General features: G+C 44.4%; 8 protein-coding genes across 8 annotated transcripts; 5 read left to right on the forward strand and 3 right to left on the reverse strand.

Annotated features, from left to right (window-relative positions):
* Positions 1-498: 498 nt before the first annotated feature.
* L199_004681 (uncharacterized protein) lies at positions 499-855 on the forward strand (the record flags this gene model as incomplete). The annotated part of the gene is made up of 1 exon (XM_064890406.1): positions 499-855. The coding sequence occupies one exon, from the start codon at positions 499-501 to the stop codon at positions 853-855; it is 357 nt and encodes a 118-aa protein (XP_064746478.1).
* A 555-nt stretch (positions 856-1,410) lies between these two features.
* On the forward strand, positions 1,411-2,173 carry L199_004682 (uncharacterized protein; the record flags this gene model as incomplete). The annotated part of the gene is made up of 4 exons (XM_064890407.1): positions 1,411-1,539; positions 1,597-1,676; positions 1,804-2,107; positions 2,168-2,173. 4 exons carry the CDS (start codon positions 1,411-1,413, stop codon positions 2,171-2,173), a joined length of 519 nt encoding a protein of 172 aa, XP_064746479.1.
* A 688-nt stretch (positions 2,174-2,861) lies between these two features.
* L199_004683 (uncharacterized protein) lies at positions 2,862-4,064 on the forward strand (the record flags this gene model as incomplete). The annotated part of the gene is made up of 2 exons (XM_064890408.1): positions 2,862-3,051; positions 3,184-4,064. 2 exons carry the CDS (start codon positions 2,862-2,864, stop codon positions 4,062-4,064), a joined length of 1,071 nt encoding a protein of 356 aa, XP_064746480.1.
* A 328-nt stretch (positions 4,065-4,392) lies between these two features.
* Positions 4,393-6,251, forward strand: L199_004684 (uncharacterized protein; the record flags this gene model as incomplete). Its single annotated transcript, XM_064890409.1, has 7 exons — positions 4,393-4,514; positions 4,592-4,718; positions 4,788-4,904; positions 5,031-5,395; positions 5,530-5,599; positions 5,682-5,801; positions 5,883-6,251. 7 exons carry the CDS (start codon positions 4,393-4,395, stop codon positions 6,249-6,251), a joined length of 1,290 nt encoding a protein of 429 aa, XP_064746481.1.
* Positions 6,252-7,207: 956 nt separating this feature from the next.
* L199_004685 (uncharacterized protein) lies at positions 7,208-9,445 on the forward strand (the record flags this gene model as incomplete). The annotated part of the gene is made up of 7 exons (XM_064890410.1): positions 7,208-7,692; positions 7,774-7,886; positions 7,977-8,367; positions 8,425-8,476; positions 8,550-8,641; positions 8,740-8,822; positions 8,961-9,445. The coding sequence occupies 7 exons, from the start codon at positions 7,208-7,210 to the stop codon at positions 9,443-9,445; spliced, it is 1,701 nt and encodes a 566-aa protein (XP_064746482.1).
* Positions 9,446-9,670: 225 nt separating this feature from the next.
* On the reverse strand, positions 9,671-10,333 carry L199_004686 (uncharacterized protein; the record flags this gene model as incomplete). The annotated part of the gene is made up of 1 exon (XM_064890411.1): positions 9,671-10,333. One exon carries the CDS (start codon positions 10,331-10,333, stop codon positions 9,671-9,673), a length of 663 nt encoding a protein of 220 aa, XP_064746483.1.
* A 316-nt stretch (positions 10,334-10,649) lies between these two features.
* L199_004687 (uncharacterized protein) lies at positions 10,650-12,089 on the reverse strand (the record flags this gene model as incomplete). The annotated part of the gene is made up of 1 exon (XM_064890412.1): positions 10,650-12,089. One exon carries the CDS (start codon positions 12,087-12,089, stop codon positions 10,650-10,652), a length of 1,440 nt encoding a protein of 479 aa, XP_064746484.1.
* A 308-nt stretch (positions 12,090-12,397) lies between these two features.
* On the reverse strand, positions 12,398-15,871 carry L199_004688 (pre-mRNA-splicing factor SYF1; the record flags this gene model as incomplete). The annotated part of the gene is made up of 6 exons (XM_064890413.1): positions 12,398-12,753; positions 12,854-13,370; positions 13,441-13,641; positions 13,701-13,782; positions 13,834-14,984; positions 15,083-15,871. 6 exons carry the CDS (start codon positions 15,869-15,871, stop codon positions 12,398-12,400), a joined length of 3,096 nt encoding a protein of 1,031 aa, XP_064746485.1.
* Positions 15,872-16,098: the final 227 nt, after the last annotated feature.

Genomic DNA, 16,098 nt, shown 5'->3' on the forward strand with positions numbered 1-16,098 from the left:
GTAGGCAGGAAAGATGGGAATGAAAAATGAAGAATTATGGGTGAAGAAGAATGTCATCTGATAATCCTTACGTTGTTCAACCAACGTTTAGGCTGTGGGGATGTGATACTTGATGTTGAGCTCATGTACAGGAACACTCATGCATACACTCGTATCATGTATATGAGATCACTTTTCGTCGCACTCGCTTCTATAGGTCGATATCTGTCACCCGTGACAATGGTGTTGCCCCTGTGAAAGTCAAGCTTCTGTACCAGTTGACGTCATGTACCTACTTCCCACTTGCCTACCTTTGACTTGCCCGACCTCTTTTCACAGACTGATACTGTACAGTTCTGTATTGTTATACCTATATCTCATCCCGAGCAGGAATATATCTATATAGGTCTATATTATATGCCCTACCGTTCAATCTGTTATCCCAACTTCTCACATTTTCTTCAATTCCATTCCTGCATCCCCTCAGCAAGCAAAGGATACATCTTCACGAGGAACACCATGACTTCACTTTCTAGTACCGTATCAACCCTCTACCAAACATCTGCCAACTCCACTGCCTCTCGTGTAATCTTAGTAGACGATGACACTCAAGCTTCCATTCGACGAATCAAGACTGATCCAACTTACTCACTCTGGAGTTCAGAAAATTACAAGATGCTGGATAGACTCTCTCAACCCACTATCCAAGTTCCAGACCCGGAAGAAAATGAACGAGGCAGATTGGAGATGTTTAGAGATACGTTGGACGAATCGATTGACAAAGCTGATAAAGTTAGGGTGGTTAGGTGTAAGGCTAAGAGAGAGAATTATGAGAGAGTGAAAGGATTGGTACAAAGTGTTCTGGACGAGGTCTAAACCGAAGTAGTCAGGTCAGGATATTCATATGTTGAAGTAGTATGTCATATACTCAAAGAGCATGCGTACAAGTGAAGGGCTGGATTGATACGAGATGAGCAGATACTGTATTTTAGGATGCACCGCACAAGTATATACATTGGAAGACGCGATTGATTTAATTTCCCCATCCATTTTTCCATTTTCCAGTGTTGAGATCACTCGTAGCACCGCCTCCAAGGTTGGTAACTGACTATCAAGCTGTGTGGCCCGTCCCTTTCCTGCCATGAGTTACGCTTTGATCTCGATAGTGTTGAGATTGAGATTGCCATGAGATATGCGGTGTCATGGTTGAGATGCATGAGATGTCAAATAGATAAAACACGTATATATTGTAGATCACATCATTTACAGTAGTCGTGATCATACGTTCTGACAATATCATTTGACATGACTTGAACTCTGACGATCATTGATCATTCCATCATACTTATATCATAAAGACCACACAACGCACCAGCCTTTGCCTCAACCAGATACTTCAAATTCTTCATTCGTTCGACAAACACGTCGACCATGCTCATTCCCAGATCGACCCATACCCAAACGCATATTCGCACTGGATCGTACGCGTTCAACCCGATCAAACGAAGTTCCAGTCCGTTCGATGATGGTCTATCTTTGCCTGCATTGATAGCTATACCGGTGAGTTGATCCTGCACCACTAGATCAATCACTAATCTTGATGGTGGTGGTTGATAGGTATTCAGCGTAGTGATATTCTTGATGATTTCATTCTTTGTATACCGTTGTGTAAGATATGGAAGGATGAAACATGCTCTGTAAGTTAAGCTTATTCCTTATACCCAGCAATCACCAAATGAACTCCGTCTTCTATCTCTGGCCGTATATGAGTACGGTATCGTAATAGTAGCTGATGATCATACTCGTTCACCACACTCGTGTTAGTAACAAGCAAAATACCATTCCCAAGATAAATCTAACTCAACAACCTTCAAGAGGATTCGATATTGATGAACATACCATTACACCTTTTCCACCTCAGCATGCTCAACCTATCACGTACTTGACACCTGGTCTGGATAATGGCAATCGTGTTCATGCCCATCAATCGCCTTCAAATCCTTTTTCGTTAACAGTTCAGCCCAGTATAGAATCACAGATACCTATACGACAACCTCGACATCAACATGCTCATTCCAGAACATCTTCGCAGGAAGCTTCATTACGCCATAATGAAGAGGGAGGGGATGTACCCCCTCCTGCTTATGCTCAACCCTAAATTACGGATTTATATGAGCACGTAAGGCAGAGGTAGCTAGCTGGTCATCGATGATATTGCGGCAGGCAGAAGGGATGAATCTTGGGCTGTGGTGATCTAAATATTTGATATGATTTTAAGTTTTATCTTGTATAGTACTTGATTAGGCAAAGTATTCTTAGAGATGGATGGCATGCACTGTGCAATACGCAAAAGAAGAAATGTTATGGTGGAGGTAAAGGTGATAAGACTTGTGTTGGGTTTCGGGAGAAGGTGCGCGAGTCAAAGTAAGGGCGTGTCTAAGCTGACTCGACTGATACTACTGCTGACTGCTGAGTCAACCTCGAACTCGTCGGTGCAAGTCTCACCATAGGGGTAAGTCAGGGTCCCATAGCAGGGTCATTTGGTGGTACTGTACAGTCTCACGATCACAGTCATGACCTGAGAACGTCCCCTGATACATTTTGTGACTAAGCATTGCTCTGTCAGTTTCATTCAAACTCCACATTTCGTCCAATGGCTTAGTAACTACATGTACCCACTGCATCAGCACAAGTTTACTAACGCAACTCGATATGGTAGTCTGGGTTCAACATACATATAAATGGGGATGTGAAATGTAGGTCGAATAAGCTGATCTCTTTGCGACTCTACTAAACATCACCATTACCCATCAACATTGACGAAGACGGAATCTTACCCTACTCGTGTCGCAGTCAATTGCACCAAACACCTGCTTACAACAATGACATATGACAAGTTTACAATCACTTATGATCCGACTCACAATATCCAACTTGACGCACATGTCCCTAAGATTGAAGTGAATAACGATAATGGGAATTTGAAGAACTTGCCAGCTGTAGTTTCCTTTCACGGTGGGGGTTTAGTAGCTGGATCAAAAGATGATCTGTACTTTCCTAGAGATTTAGCAGGTATGTTTTTGCAATTTCCGCAATATAGATTTCCAGTCCTAAGCCCGATCAACTCTTTCGGTGTTTTCTCTAATTGCAAGCATGCTGACATTGATTTACATTTTCGCTTCCATCCGTTCTGATTGGTCTTAGATAAATTCCTCTCTCAAAATGTTATATTTATCTCACCCAATTATCGACTTCTTTACCCTTCCACTGGATTTGACATACTCGCCGACGTTCATGTCCTATTCGACTACCTGGCTTCTGACTCTTCCGAGCTGGGTCAACTCCTCGCTCAGAAAAATACCAGATTAGATATAAGTCGAATTGGGGTGATAGGATTTTCAGGTGGAAATTACCCTGCTAGAATTTCTTTAATGGATAGTATAAATCCTCTCACCCGACCTAAAGTCCATTGGAATTTGTATGGGATGGGAGGTGATTTCCTATTGGATCATTGGATCAATGTCAAACCTCCAAATAAATATGTACCGGACCTGCCATTTTTCAAAGAGAAAGTGGAAGGTATATTGAATGATCCGAAATATAAAAAAGAGAAAAATGGGTTGAGCGAAGCTCACTTGGGAGTGGAAGGAGATGAACGAGGTAGAATGGGGCTGTTCGTCTGGTTCATCAATCAGGGGAACATTCTGGACGTATTACTGGACCAACCTGGTCTATCAGCTAGATTGAGATCTGTACCTTATGATCAACGAATCGAGTTACTTGATGACGAACAGATAAAGATCTTATCAGTCATTCTACCTACCACACAACGAAGACCAAAACCAATGCCGACGCCGACGATAATTATTCACGGTGAAAATGATAGGATTGTCCCCATAGAAGAATCTTATAAACATCATCACGGTTTGAAAGAGCTAGGAGCAAGCAAAGTGAAGACCATCTGGGTGAAAGATGCGGGTCACGGATTGTTCGTTGATGGACAATGGCCAAAGTTCATACCTGGCGTGGGATCAATAATGGATCAGGGTGTAGAGTTTGTCATGGAAGAGCTGAATAAGGCGTGATATAACGGCAATCATACAACATGGATGTTGTATATACTGTAGTATAGTATTATGCACCATGCATAGAGAGATGCGCATGTACTCGTAATGTGCGATAGTGGTAGTGGTAACTACTGGATTTCCCTCGATTTGTAATGTTCACTTGTCTCGTACTGAATCGAGCTGTGCCTGAGAAAAGTGACGTCAACCGAAGTCAAACCAATAACCTATAAACTTATACCACAAACTGGTAAACAACGAAATTCAAATCTGGTACTTGTCCGCTCGATCTCTTTGATAGCTCGACCTTAAACCCAACCTCATCATTAGTGGAACGCGAGGACCCACCATGCCCCCTAAATCTACTGCTTTGCCATCCCCGACTGCTCAGCTGAGCTTACAAGAATGGTTGAAGATGCTCACGGCTAGAGGGGTGGACATGAGGGTAGCCATGGGATTAGCAGCTAAGATGTGAGTCATAGTCATGTGTGCTTATTTGTAACGAGGATCAAGACAAAACTGATGATTCAGGTGTTTTTCTTTTTCAGATACAAATCTCATGGAACCATCGAACGACTTTCATCATTGACACAGCAGAAGTTAGCTGGTCTGATAGGAGATAAAGAAGTTAGGAAGGTGGTATCGAATGCTGTGAGGGGTTTGGCCAGCGGGGAGGTGAGTTCCAACGGTCACCATCTCACATTTATAGCGGAACCAAGTTTACAGGATGGTACCCTCATATAGGCGGTAAGTAAGAAGAGAGGAAGGGACAGTGATTTGCTAGAACCGCTGGGTAAAAAACGAACGGACGATGAGAATTTACCGATGGATATTGATTTTCATCCGATCATGGATGTTGAGGTGGGTAAACTATACATACATTGGCTGAAAACCCAGTGAACGGTCAACAGAGTTTTTCCTCACTATTGGTATAGATAGTCGTTATCTACTACGCACATAGGAAAGCTGATATCTCCGTATCTATAGCAACTCCTCCCTCTTACACTGACCACCAACCGAGCACCCGTCTCCACCGCATGGGCATACACCATCTCCCGTCGACTAGGATTCGATATTGCGGAATCTCTCTCGCTCGCACATGTTTACGTCCATATATCAAGTTTGAAACATGCTCTGCAACTTGGCAATATCCTCAACGACGTGGAAACGAGAGAGGCTAAAGAGGAAATCGAAGATCTACCAGATGGCGAGATGGGTCTACCATCGAAGTTTAGAAGGACGAATCAGAATAGTCCGAGTAAATATGGAAGGGGAAAGGGCAAGCAGAAGGAGGTGGAAGGGAATGCGGTTAGGATAAGTTCTCAACCTTGGGTTGGGATTATGCGTGCCAAGTGAGTCAACCTTATTGTATATATAGGAACAGGAAGGAAATGAGCTGATGATCTGTTTGTACACAGGATGTGAGCTTCACAGCACTTGCTTTTATAGCGAAGCACCGCAGGCTGATGATTTAGACGTGTGCTAGACCGATCATAGAAAGGCCAGATATGACGGTACGAGCTATACAGAAAGGTGAACCGGTCGGACCGGGTCAGGTGAGTTAGGTCATATCTTCTCGACTCTATGAAGGAAGAAGTATGGACACTTTGTGAAGATTGGCTGACTCTGCTTTACTAGGCATACATGTATATCACTCGGGCATTCAAAGATTACACACCACACGTAATGGGTGCACTGAAATTAGTAGCGGATTCGTATGAGCCCGAAGAGCTGAGTAAAATGGGCGGACATATGTATGTGAGTACAGTCGATTGGACTTGTGGTCGATGATAACCATCGACAGCGACAAAGGAATTCCGCTGACAAGTCGTTATGTAGAACGAATTTAAGCCCGATGTGGTGGAATGGGGTCAAAGAGGTACACTCGAGCTGGCCAAGGTACTCGACCAAGTCAAATCACCAGTGGATGGCAATGGGGTGGAGGATGTAGAAGCATATCCAGTCAAGTCTGATCCACCTGACGAAGCAGTGAAAACAGATTTGGAGGGAACAGTCGGGCCGGTTGATCTTGCCGAGGTCAAGGGCGAGGTACTTTTATCTCCTATACCTAGATTGAAAGAAGAGGGCAGCGAAGATATGTACAAGTTGCCAAAGAAAGATATGACGGTGGAAGAGTACGAAGCCATGTTGGATGCTGAAGAGGGACCGGGAGGGTTCGTGGAAGGAGGGGATGTGTATGGTGCCTAAGGTTGCCAAGTCTACCCGTAACCGTAGCTTGCATCTTGCATAATTGGTTGTATCACTGATCCACATGAGACTTTCCCATATGCAGTGTTGTATATTGATATGTAGGTACGGTACTACCTGTCCGTTGAATGCTGTGTATCCACAGTACTCGAGTACACCTAATCTTGCCTGATGTCACCGGCTCAGGAACAGGAAAGGCTGTGAAGGTCGATTGAGGGTTAAAAATACTATCTTATCGGCATCCGCAAAGCTGTTAAGCTTGATTATCGATTATCCATTATCGATCGTGTGGAAGTATCTTCCCAAAATGATTAATATCCTTCCATAACGGTCACAAGCACGATTACGGAAATTCGGACCCGACAGGGATGATGCTATAGGAGCAGCATATGATGGATCCGAAACCAACTCTCAAACCCGACCAAAGGCACCTTGGGTTAGCTCGCTTGAAGCTACGAGAAAGCAGAGCTGTACCTTTTATCACACCACACCACTACGACGCCGAGATGACCTGTGTTATATGGGTATATGTGAATACATCTGGTGCCGCACAGCAACACCGCAACACCGAAAGACGAACAGATCAAACTGGACTAATAACAGCATTGATAGTGTGCTGTATACCGCATACCACCATCATCATACCACTAATCATCCCTATCCCTAAGCGATCACTGCGCCCCGTAACACACTTTTAGATCCCACACGACCAGATGTCTATGTCCATGCTCCCCACTTGACCGCACCTCGACCCTCTCAACCTTTGATCGTCATCTCCATCACTTACTCTTTTCATCTCTCCTTCTTGGCCTTCTTTCTTTCGTCTTTACGTCAGGTGAAAGTCTCTAGTCAGATTCACTGGCCTCTCAGCGTACGTTGAATCAGAGCGAAGGCGAACAGACGAAAGACTTCATCTCATCTACTTCATCTTATCCTTCACCTCACACCACATCACCATGCCAGCCCCAGCTCTATCATGCCTCCTCATTCTCCTTCTCACCCTCATCCTATCTTTTGCTGGCATCGTCGCAGCCAAAGAACTATACAACATCACTGTCTCTGATCAGTCACCTACCATCTCCTATTCTCCTTCTCGTTCAGGCCCAGCTGACCAGAGTTGGAACGTGACCTACTCCGACTCCAATTGGTCAGACTACGTCAATCAAACTATAGGTCAAGGGGTGTCTTCACACTATACCACTTACATCGGAGCCAATGCGAGTCTAGGATGGTGGGGTTCCGCGGTGTACCTATGGGCAGAAGCGGGTGATAGCGATATTGAAGTGAAGGTAGATGGTAATACGACTGCGAAGAAGATTGACGGAGGGTGGTATGTCGATAAGTTATCTGAGAGCTGGCATAGGTTGAGAGTGAGGGTGATAGGGAATGGAGGAGTGAGAATTACGGGAGTTACATTCACGACTGTCATCGGAGAAGAGGGGTGAGTGAGATGTCATTCCCCATAGGATCTTGTCAGGAAGATGTGGGAATGGAGCTGATAATTTATTTGATATGTATTCAGAGCAACACCTGTTAATTCGACTATCCAAGCTATCTTCGGTGAGAATCAGATCAATGGAGTCTTTAGTCGATCTACGGGACAGTGGGAGACGGCTACTCAGATTGGTGGAGCAGGTGAGTAAACGTACTGCATCACCACAGTATACTTCGTCCCGTCTGGGACTACATTGATATCATCAGGTACTTACTACTTGCATATTTTAGGCGACCAATCGATACAGACTTACAACCGACTAGACTCCTTCACACCAGGTTCCAAACTGATCTTTCAACCTCCTTCCAACACATCTTTCATTGTTCTATACGGATCTGTCAATTTCGACCACGGTCAATTCAGTGTCTCTCTATCAACATCGAATCTACCAAACGTAGCTACCTCGGGCGATGTTCAGGATACAACCACCACAACGACGACTATCGGTGGTGTTCCTGCCACTCAGCAATTTTACGGTACGAGCCCATGGGTATCGATGGATCAGGTATTGTATTATGCCAATTTGGATACAACCGCTCAATATACTGTTACGGTCGAGAATCAAGGACAGGGGAGACCCTACTGGGATATATCGAAAGCTGTGTTTATACAGCCTCAAGGGTGGGTATGGAGCCAAGGGAAATTTGAATAAACACTGACTGTCTGGGTTGATACTAGTGGTAAATCAAGTGGGAGTTCATCTAACACAGCAGCCATAGCTGGAGGAGTGGTAAGCATCTATCTGCCCACATGTTTATTACTCCCAGTGAATTTGATGAATCACCGGTATGGCTTGTTTATAGGCCGGCGGAGTAGTAGCTCTCATCCTGATGGCAGGATTACTGTGGTTCTTCGTCTTCCGCAAAAAGAGGGATCAACTCAAAAGGAAACAAGAGTACGTTCTGTGAGGTTTATCGATTTGATCGTTACTGTCATGATGTCCAATCCTCCTGTTCCTTGAGAGCTAATGATACCTGTTGTTGCGGCCAATAGGGCAAATTTGTATGAGGATAAACCATTCGAGATTGACCCGTATACGCCTCATGGGGATGGGAGCGCCGGTGACGCTTATGCCAGTGAGTATCTGTCTTTCACTTTCTATCATCATGCGATAGGACGGATAATCGGAAGGGACTGCTTGACAATGGTAGAATATGATTTTGAAGCAGCACGCTACTCGAAGAGTTGGCACTGACTAATTCTCGAACACTTAGACGCTGCTTCAGGAGGGCATACGCCATTCGATCACACTCCTCCATCAAGTCATCAGCGAGATTCAACAGTCACCCCTCTCCTAATGGGCTCAGCAGGTTCACCAGATCCCAGATCATCTTATCAATCTAGTGGATCGTACAATCCACATCAAAACTCGCTGCCTCATTCAGCAGATGGCTACGGGTATTACGCGCCCAGTTCATCTATACAGACAAGTCAGGAGACCGGTGGGGATGGGATGGTACTTCATAATCCGGATCAGGCTCAGAGCAGTGCTGGTAGACCCAATTCTGGTGTTCAAGGTAGTAAAGCGAGATATAGTAACAATAACGAAAGGAGACGACGAAGTAATATCATTCAAGAGGAGGATGCCGGAGCTGTACCACACCCGCAACCTGCCGAGGAGGAACAAACTGTCATTCCACCTAGTTATAATCCGTCGTGGGCACAGAATAGATCGGATAATGGATCGAGGACGAATTAATGAATTGAATGAAATGAAACGATACTATACATCATAAACATAGCATGTCCGGATGGTTGATATGATTGTACATAGATGAGATTGGCTTGTATATGTCATTGTGTATACGGAAGTCGTTGTGGCTGACCTGTACGTGGGATGACTTAAAGTAAAGCATAATATGTTAACATAGCCGATAGAAACTTTCATCTACATAGCAGGGCCACTAGATTGCTTAATTCTAGATTATTTAGTAAACATCGTTTCTCTGATAATATCACCAACAGGTAATGTCCCGACTTTCAAAAAACTCTTCACAACTTCAGCATCAACGTCATCTCCATCGCCAAGCTGAATAGATAAAACGAACAGGTGAGGGTCTTTCAGGCTCTTCGCCATCCTGGCTTTCGCCTTGGTATCTAACTTACTTCTCAACGTATTTGGACGTTCGCCATATCCAGAATTCATAGTTGACGTATAATGATCTCGCAATGTATCGATTACGAATGACTCAACCTGCTTCTTTGTATCTTGATCTGTCCTAAGTATATTGGATACATTTTTTTCTTGGTCGGGATGCTCATTCAGTAAATTATCGATCATGCTCCATCCGGACCCATAGGTCTTGATATATTCCATTCGTGCAGTGGCAATGTCTTCCATGATGCTGTTTGCCAATGTGCTCAAGGCCAATTTGAACTTATCTTCGGTATATATGGTAAGTAATTTGGAGCATTTATTTTCCAGATTGGTGATGATATCTCGGTTCTCTTGCCATTCTGACACACGTAGTGCTTCCAATGCTCGAAGACGTTGTTTGAGCTCTTGGTTCTCAAGCTCGAGGTTACTGGCTCTGCTTGATAGGTCTGAGAGACTTTGGGTAAGCTTAGATGAATTTCTGAAAGGCATGATGATAAATTGTGATCTGTGGGAATCGATGAGGGAATCGAGAATGAATCGGGTCGGTCGAGTCAAATACCTATTTATGCTTATAGATGTTGAAAGACTGAACCAGCAAGTTCTCATCAAAAGATCGACAGCCGTGGCTCTCAAGTATCAAAGGGTGTGGTTTACATGTATGATGTTAGGTGTATAACGGTACTGTTTAGTATAATCCTGTCGTTTTGTTTTGCATGAAAGAATGTGTATGTCGTAAGCTTCAATGACGGGATTGCCGAATGCCGTATCAATTTTTAAATACTGTATAGCATTAAAGGTAGTAAAGTTAATACTCATATCCATCAGCCCTACTCTTTCCCTTTCTGTCAAAACCGCACAGGAAGGAACTATCAGGATTCCAATCTTCTAACGCATGTACTCCATCTTTGTACTCCCCCAAAGATCTCAAAGACGTTCCCTTCTCTTCACCTCGACTTTGTCTTTCGGTCACCACATCACGATTGACAAGACTCCACAACAAGTCCCGCGAGTCTGTCTGGCTTCTGGAATCTTTGGTACCATGATCCGCCTCAGAATTGAGTTGGCTCACCCATCCGTCCCACCAAGCGTTTTTCACAAGGTTCTCGGCATGTCGACTGATGGACTCGTCGTATGAAGGGCTCCTTACCAATACGTCCGAGAGGGCTGATTGCCTCCATAACATGTCCAAGTGTCTATGAACTTCCTCATCTTCAATATCGTTCATCGCTTCGTATACGACCTTTTTATTAAGCTCCTCCTTCGTCATCTTGAGATATTGGTCAAGTCGCGCAGTCATATCCGCCAGTTGATCAACCGTACTGAGCATATGATGTCTCTCTCTGAATATCCCATTCCTCTCGCCAATTAATCTATTGTTCTCCTTCCTTAGCTCATTGACTCTCATCGCACTTGATCGTGAATGAATATGCCTTTCATAATCTATTAAAGTAACCGGAGGAAGTTCGATAAAATAACCTTTTGAAGTCATACGTTTATTGCCAAGTTTGATATCTAATTGCGGGACAATCTTCGGTATATCGCCAGATCTTGTCATCTTACGGAGTACACTTGCTGTCCAGCTCATCGTTAAGCTCGAGTCATTAACATCCCTTGAAGATGGATCCGGTCGATCGGCTGTCTGTGTAGAATCACAGTTGAGTCCAGGTTCAGACGCAGTGGCCAAAGCGTACCAATTGTATGGTACCTTGCTGTCAAAATAATCATCCAATCTTTTGTGAACCTTCGGATCAGTCTCCAACATCGATAAAACACCATTACGAAAATCCTCAGGATCATCCGTACATCTTCGGTCCAACTCGGTATCTTGAGCTCTAGATAACCTCAACCATTCCATTGCGACTTGCATTCTTAGGTCACTTTTCATAAGATCAACTTTTGTCCAGAATTTCATAGCTTGCCAAGCTACTGGAGTGCCTCTTGCATCTACGTCTCTCGTATCTCGATCTCGATTTAGGAGACTTCTTCGTGAGTCCGCCCAGTCCGTCTTCAAATTTTTGATCTCCCTTCTTAAATCTTCGATATCCTGTTGTAAAGCTTGATAAGAGTATTCGTTTAATCCCAGAGCTTGATGCTCGCTTAGAGCCACTGTGTTGGTATCGCGATACGTTTTGCCACTCTGGCTGTTATCAGTACTAGATAACAATGCGCGTAGAGAAGCTGATGCGGAACCAACGCTTTTCCCTTTGGTACGATCGTCGACACTGGGTGAGGTAGTATTCTCCATCTTGGTCTGGTTAGTCAAATATCTCGAATGAAATGAAATAAGAATCGAATGAATACAAACACAAGCATCTTGTATCTACCTATCTATGCGCGATTTTTCGTCAGTGTGTCCAAATGCAGCCACCTATCCTCCTTTCTCTTTGGAAGGTCGCGCTGAATCAAGGGAGGGTAAGGCATGCACTCGACCTGGTTCGTGCAACTCGTGGTCCCCAGCAACCCAGCTACCCACGATAAAATGATCTGATAGGTGGTTGAATATGCATCATAACAACATTTTCATCTTTCCAGCTCTAAACCTCCCCGTCTAAGCTAAAACTCATCTTCATCCATCTCTATGGCATCCGGATTCGCAACCTCACCTTCATCCTCCGCTTGATCAATACCATGCGCATTCTGCGTCTTCAACGTACTAGCCACAAAGGCGGGTCCACCAGTTTTCTTCGATGTCGCTGCACCAGCTCCAGAACCATTCGTTCCTGACAACTCTCTCTCCATAGCTGCCATAGGATCAGCAGCGTCTTTAGCTGTATCGGTAGGTTTCTCAGCTCCTTTGGCAGCTGCGGCCGTTTGAGCAGCGATGAAGGATGTCTCGGTATTGAATGCAGCTTGGACTGCACGCTTGATACGTAACATCTCTCGGAAAGTGTCCTCGGATCCAGTTTCGACTGTAATGCAAGGCAACATAAGGGTTAGTCAAGTCCTCCCTTACCATATACACACACATAGACGAGGCAGGTGGACGTGCAAAAGGGACGAGTTGCTCACCCTCAAACAAGTTCCATTCTTCCCAGAACTCCTTATCAATCCTAGGATCACAGAATTGACTCGCATGAGCATAGATAGCTCTGGCTCTATCAATTTCACCAAGTTTTCTCTCCATCCTTGCAAATCTCTTACACATTTCCGCAGTCTGTTTGTCCGGTAAGCTCTCAAGAGCTCTTTCGTATATCGGTCGAGTGGCGGGTAAACCAAAGTTGGCAGTGGCTTTCGCAATGTATATCGTAAACATATCGAATTTATCTGAATCCTGGACTGTCGTACAAGCTCGATCGTAGATACCCATCGCTCTCTTAGCCAAACCGTGCTCTTCTTCAAGTCTACCATATAGGAGATAAATCGGTTTACAGAATTTAGGTGGACAATTCTCCAAAGCCTGTTCGAATAGGTCTCTTGCCCTTTCGAGTTTCTTACCGCCATATCGTTTGACGAATTTGGATAGATAGATATTCCATATTTCGAATGCGACAGATGGATGGAATAACTCGATACCTCGTTCGTACACCTATCAGATACGTTTTCATTTAGTTGTACGACTCTAACCACGCGAAACGCACGACAGCTAGACCACATACCTTGAAACTCTCTTCGAAGTACTTGTGCTCTTCCAGGAAAGCAGCGTAGTTGACAATGACCTGAGCATTGGCGATTTTCAATTCCATAATCTTATCGTAGACTGCTTTTGTCGATTCGACGGAACCGATGGATTCTTCGAGATCACTGTAGAAAGACCATATCTTGAGGGACTTGAACAGACGCTGTTGAGGGGATAGAGACTGATCGGAATTGTCAGTTTGGCTTGAACTCTTGGAGAAATTAGAACGCGACAGCTCACCTCGTCATAAAAGTTGATTTTCTTGGGATCTCGCGGTATCGTAGTGGCTCTCTGCATCAAACGGATAGCCTCGTCGTAATTCCTATGGAAATTTCAGTCAAGCTACAAACGGGATGAAGTACACTGTACGCACTCATTCCTCAACTCCAATTCTGCCCATTCACACCATACTTCTGCCAACTCATCTACACTCTTGTAGGGTACTTTCGTAGCTCTCTCCATGATCTTCCTAGCCTGTTTCAAATCAGGTTCATTTCTTGGTTCTCCACTTTCCGGATCTTTGCTTCCACCCTCTTCATAGAACTTCGCAAAGTTGACATATAGAGGATATAGGGGTCCAGTGGCCTTCCTTGGATTTATCGTATCCAAAGCTTTCACATACGTTTCAACCACTTTCTCATCGTCGTCTCCATAAAGCGCTACTCGCTTTTCCCACTCTACTACCTCGTTCGGATTCCTTCTGAGGAGAACTTCATTGAGGAGGAACGGTCTTCTATCCATCAACTCTTCAAACTTCTTCATCCTCTCATCTAATTCTTTCTCAGTCTCTTCAGCATCAAATTCCTCATCTGCTAAATTATCCTCATCCGCAAGAGCATCCATCAAAGTAGAAATCATAGTTTCAGAGAATTCGGCATAAGCGTCAAATATCTGAGTGAAATCTCTAATAGTCACCACGGCTGCTAAACCTCTTTCGAAAGTTGATGTCGCTCGATCAAATTCACCACGTTTGATCCAATATGTCGCCAGACCCGTCCATAATCTACCAGCTTGATCTTTATATACTTCTAACCCATCTCTTTCTACTATACCTTCCACGTCTAATAAGCGCGAATTGGACGGATCGGTATCTTCGTCATAAGGTAATTCGTCTGGACCTTTCTTAGCTGAGATAGCATCTTTAGGTTTGAATATCTTTCCTTGTTCTACTGGGACAGGTGGACCAGCTATCCTGATCAGACGTCCATGTATACTAGCTGGTTCTTCCGCTGGAGCAGGTGTGTCTTCGGCGTCAGGTTTCGTTATTTCATCTTGAGCCACTTGCTTAGCCGCTTTAAGTTCTAATGTCTGCTCTTCGTCCATACCTACTTCATCTGCATACCGTTCTACCAGCTCTAAGAAATCGACAAACAGCTGATACGGTGATTTGCCCTCGAGTGACGAGTACAGGTTCTTGGATGCGCGACGAGCGAGGGAGAGAAGGTATTTGGACGCAGCGAGTGGACGAGGCGGAGTCGAGTCAAGGAGGTATGTGATATGTCTTTCAGTCAGACTTGCGTCGACCTAAATGAAAAGAAAAAAAAAAAACAGGTCAGCTTCTTCGAAATGTTGAAAAACTTGCATTTCACCGTATTGAATCATTGATAGTACAGATAACTCACCTTCAAGAACCTTCTCCAAACTCTTTCACCAGCTTCTCCACCAATCATCTCTGCCCATCTAAGATACAAACCCCAGACCCTCCCATGTAAACTTGGAGGGAGCGTTCTGAGTGCTCTATCGAACGTTCGTCTCGCATAGGTCCTCTTGAACGTTGCAGGGCATTTTGGGTGGAACAACATCGAAAGGTGTAATAACCATGGTACAGGTAAATGACTCAGACAAGCAATCATCCTTTCTCCAATAGCTATTAACGATCTCCATTCTTCATATCCCACTATCCCATCCAATCCTCCTACCCACTCATTGGCTTCTTCAGCAGCTTCTATCTGTTCTCTCACATTCGTCTTAAATCCCGATCCTCGCTTGGCATGTTGGCCTCTAGCAGTCTTAGCTGAACTTGTCAATTCTCCCAAAACGTAGGATTGTCTCATCTGATAATAGGATCTCCAAAGTTTGAAACTAGTAGGGAAGACTGCTAAAGCCCTTTCGTAAACCATTGTCAATTGCTGTAAACCCTCTCGGGATACATGACTGGATAATGGACCTAGGAGTATCTCCTCGGGTGATGGTTTATCTGCTTTGGGAGGTTCACTGGCTATTATACGTTCTTTCAGTTGATGGATGTATGAGAGCCATGATCGTAGATTGTCGGGATTGTGCAGGAGGTCTTCCTCTGTTGCGAGATCTGAGGAGGAGATGAGATGAGGATGAGTGAGGGGCGTGGGGACGGGGAAGGTGAGTGGGAAACGAGAAGATAAAGAGTTAAGGGGGGTGTCTTGATCCGACATGGTGGTGGCTCCTTGGCGACTTTGTGGTTTTAACGAGACGAATGTGTACAATGATGATCTCAAGACTTGTTATATGTTTTCAGCGAATTCGAATTGCAGATGAAGCTGTATCCAGAGGAACGTTGAGCCAGAGCTAGATCATATCTGCCACGCCTCGGAGATATGCGGTGTTATGAGTCAAGACCATACCTTACTACCATTCCTCCCAGCATCGTTGTTTAAGGTGA

The sequence above is a fragment of the Kwoniella botswanensis genome, chromosome 1 (assembly GCF_036426115.1).
Source record: "Kwoniella botswanensis chromosome 1, complete sequence".
NCBI classification, from domain to species: Eukaryota; Fungi; Basidiomycota; class Tremellomycetes; order Tremellales; family Cryptococcaceae; genus Kwoniella; species Kwoniella botswanensis.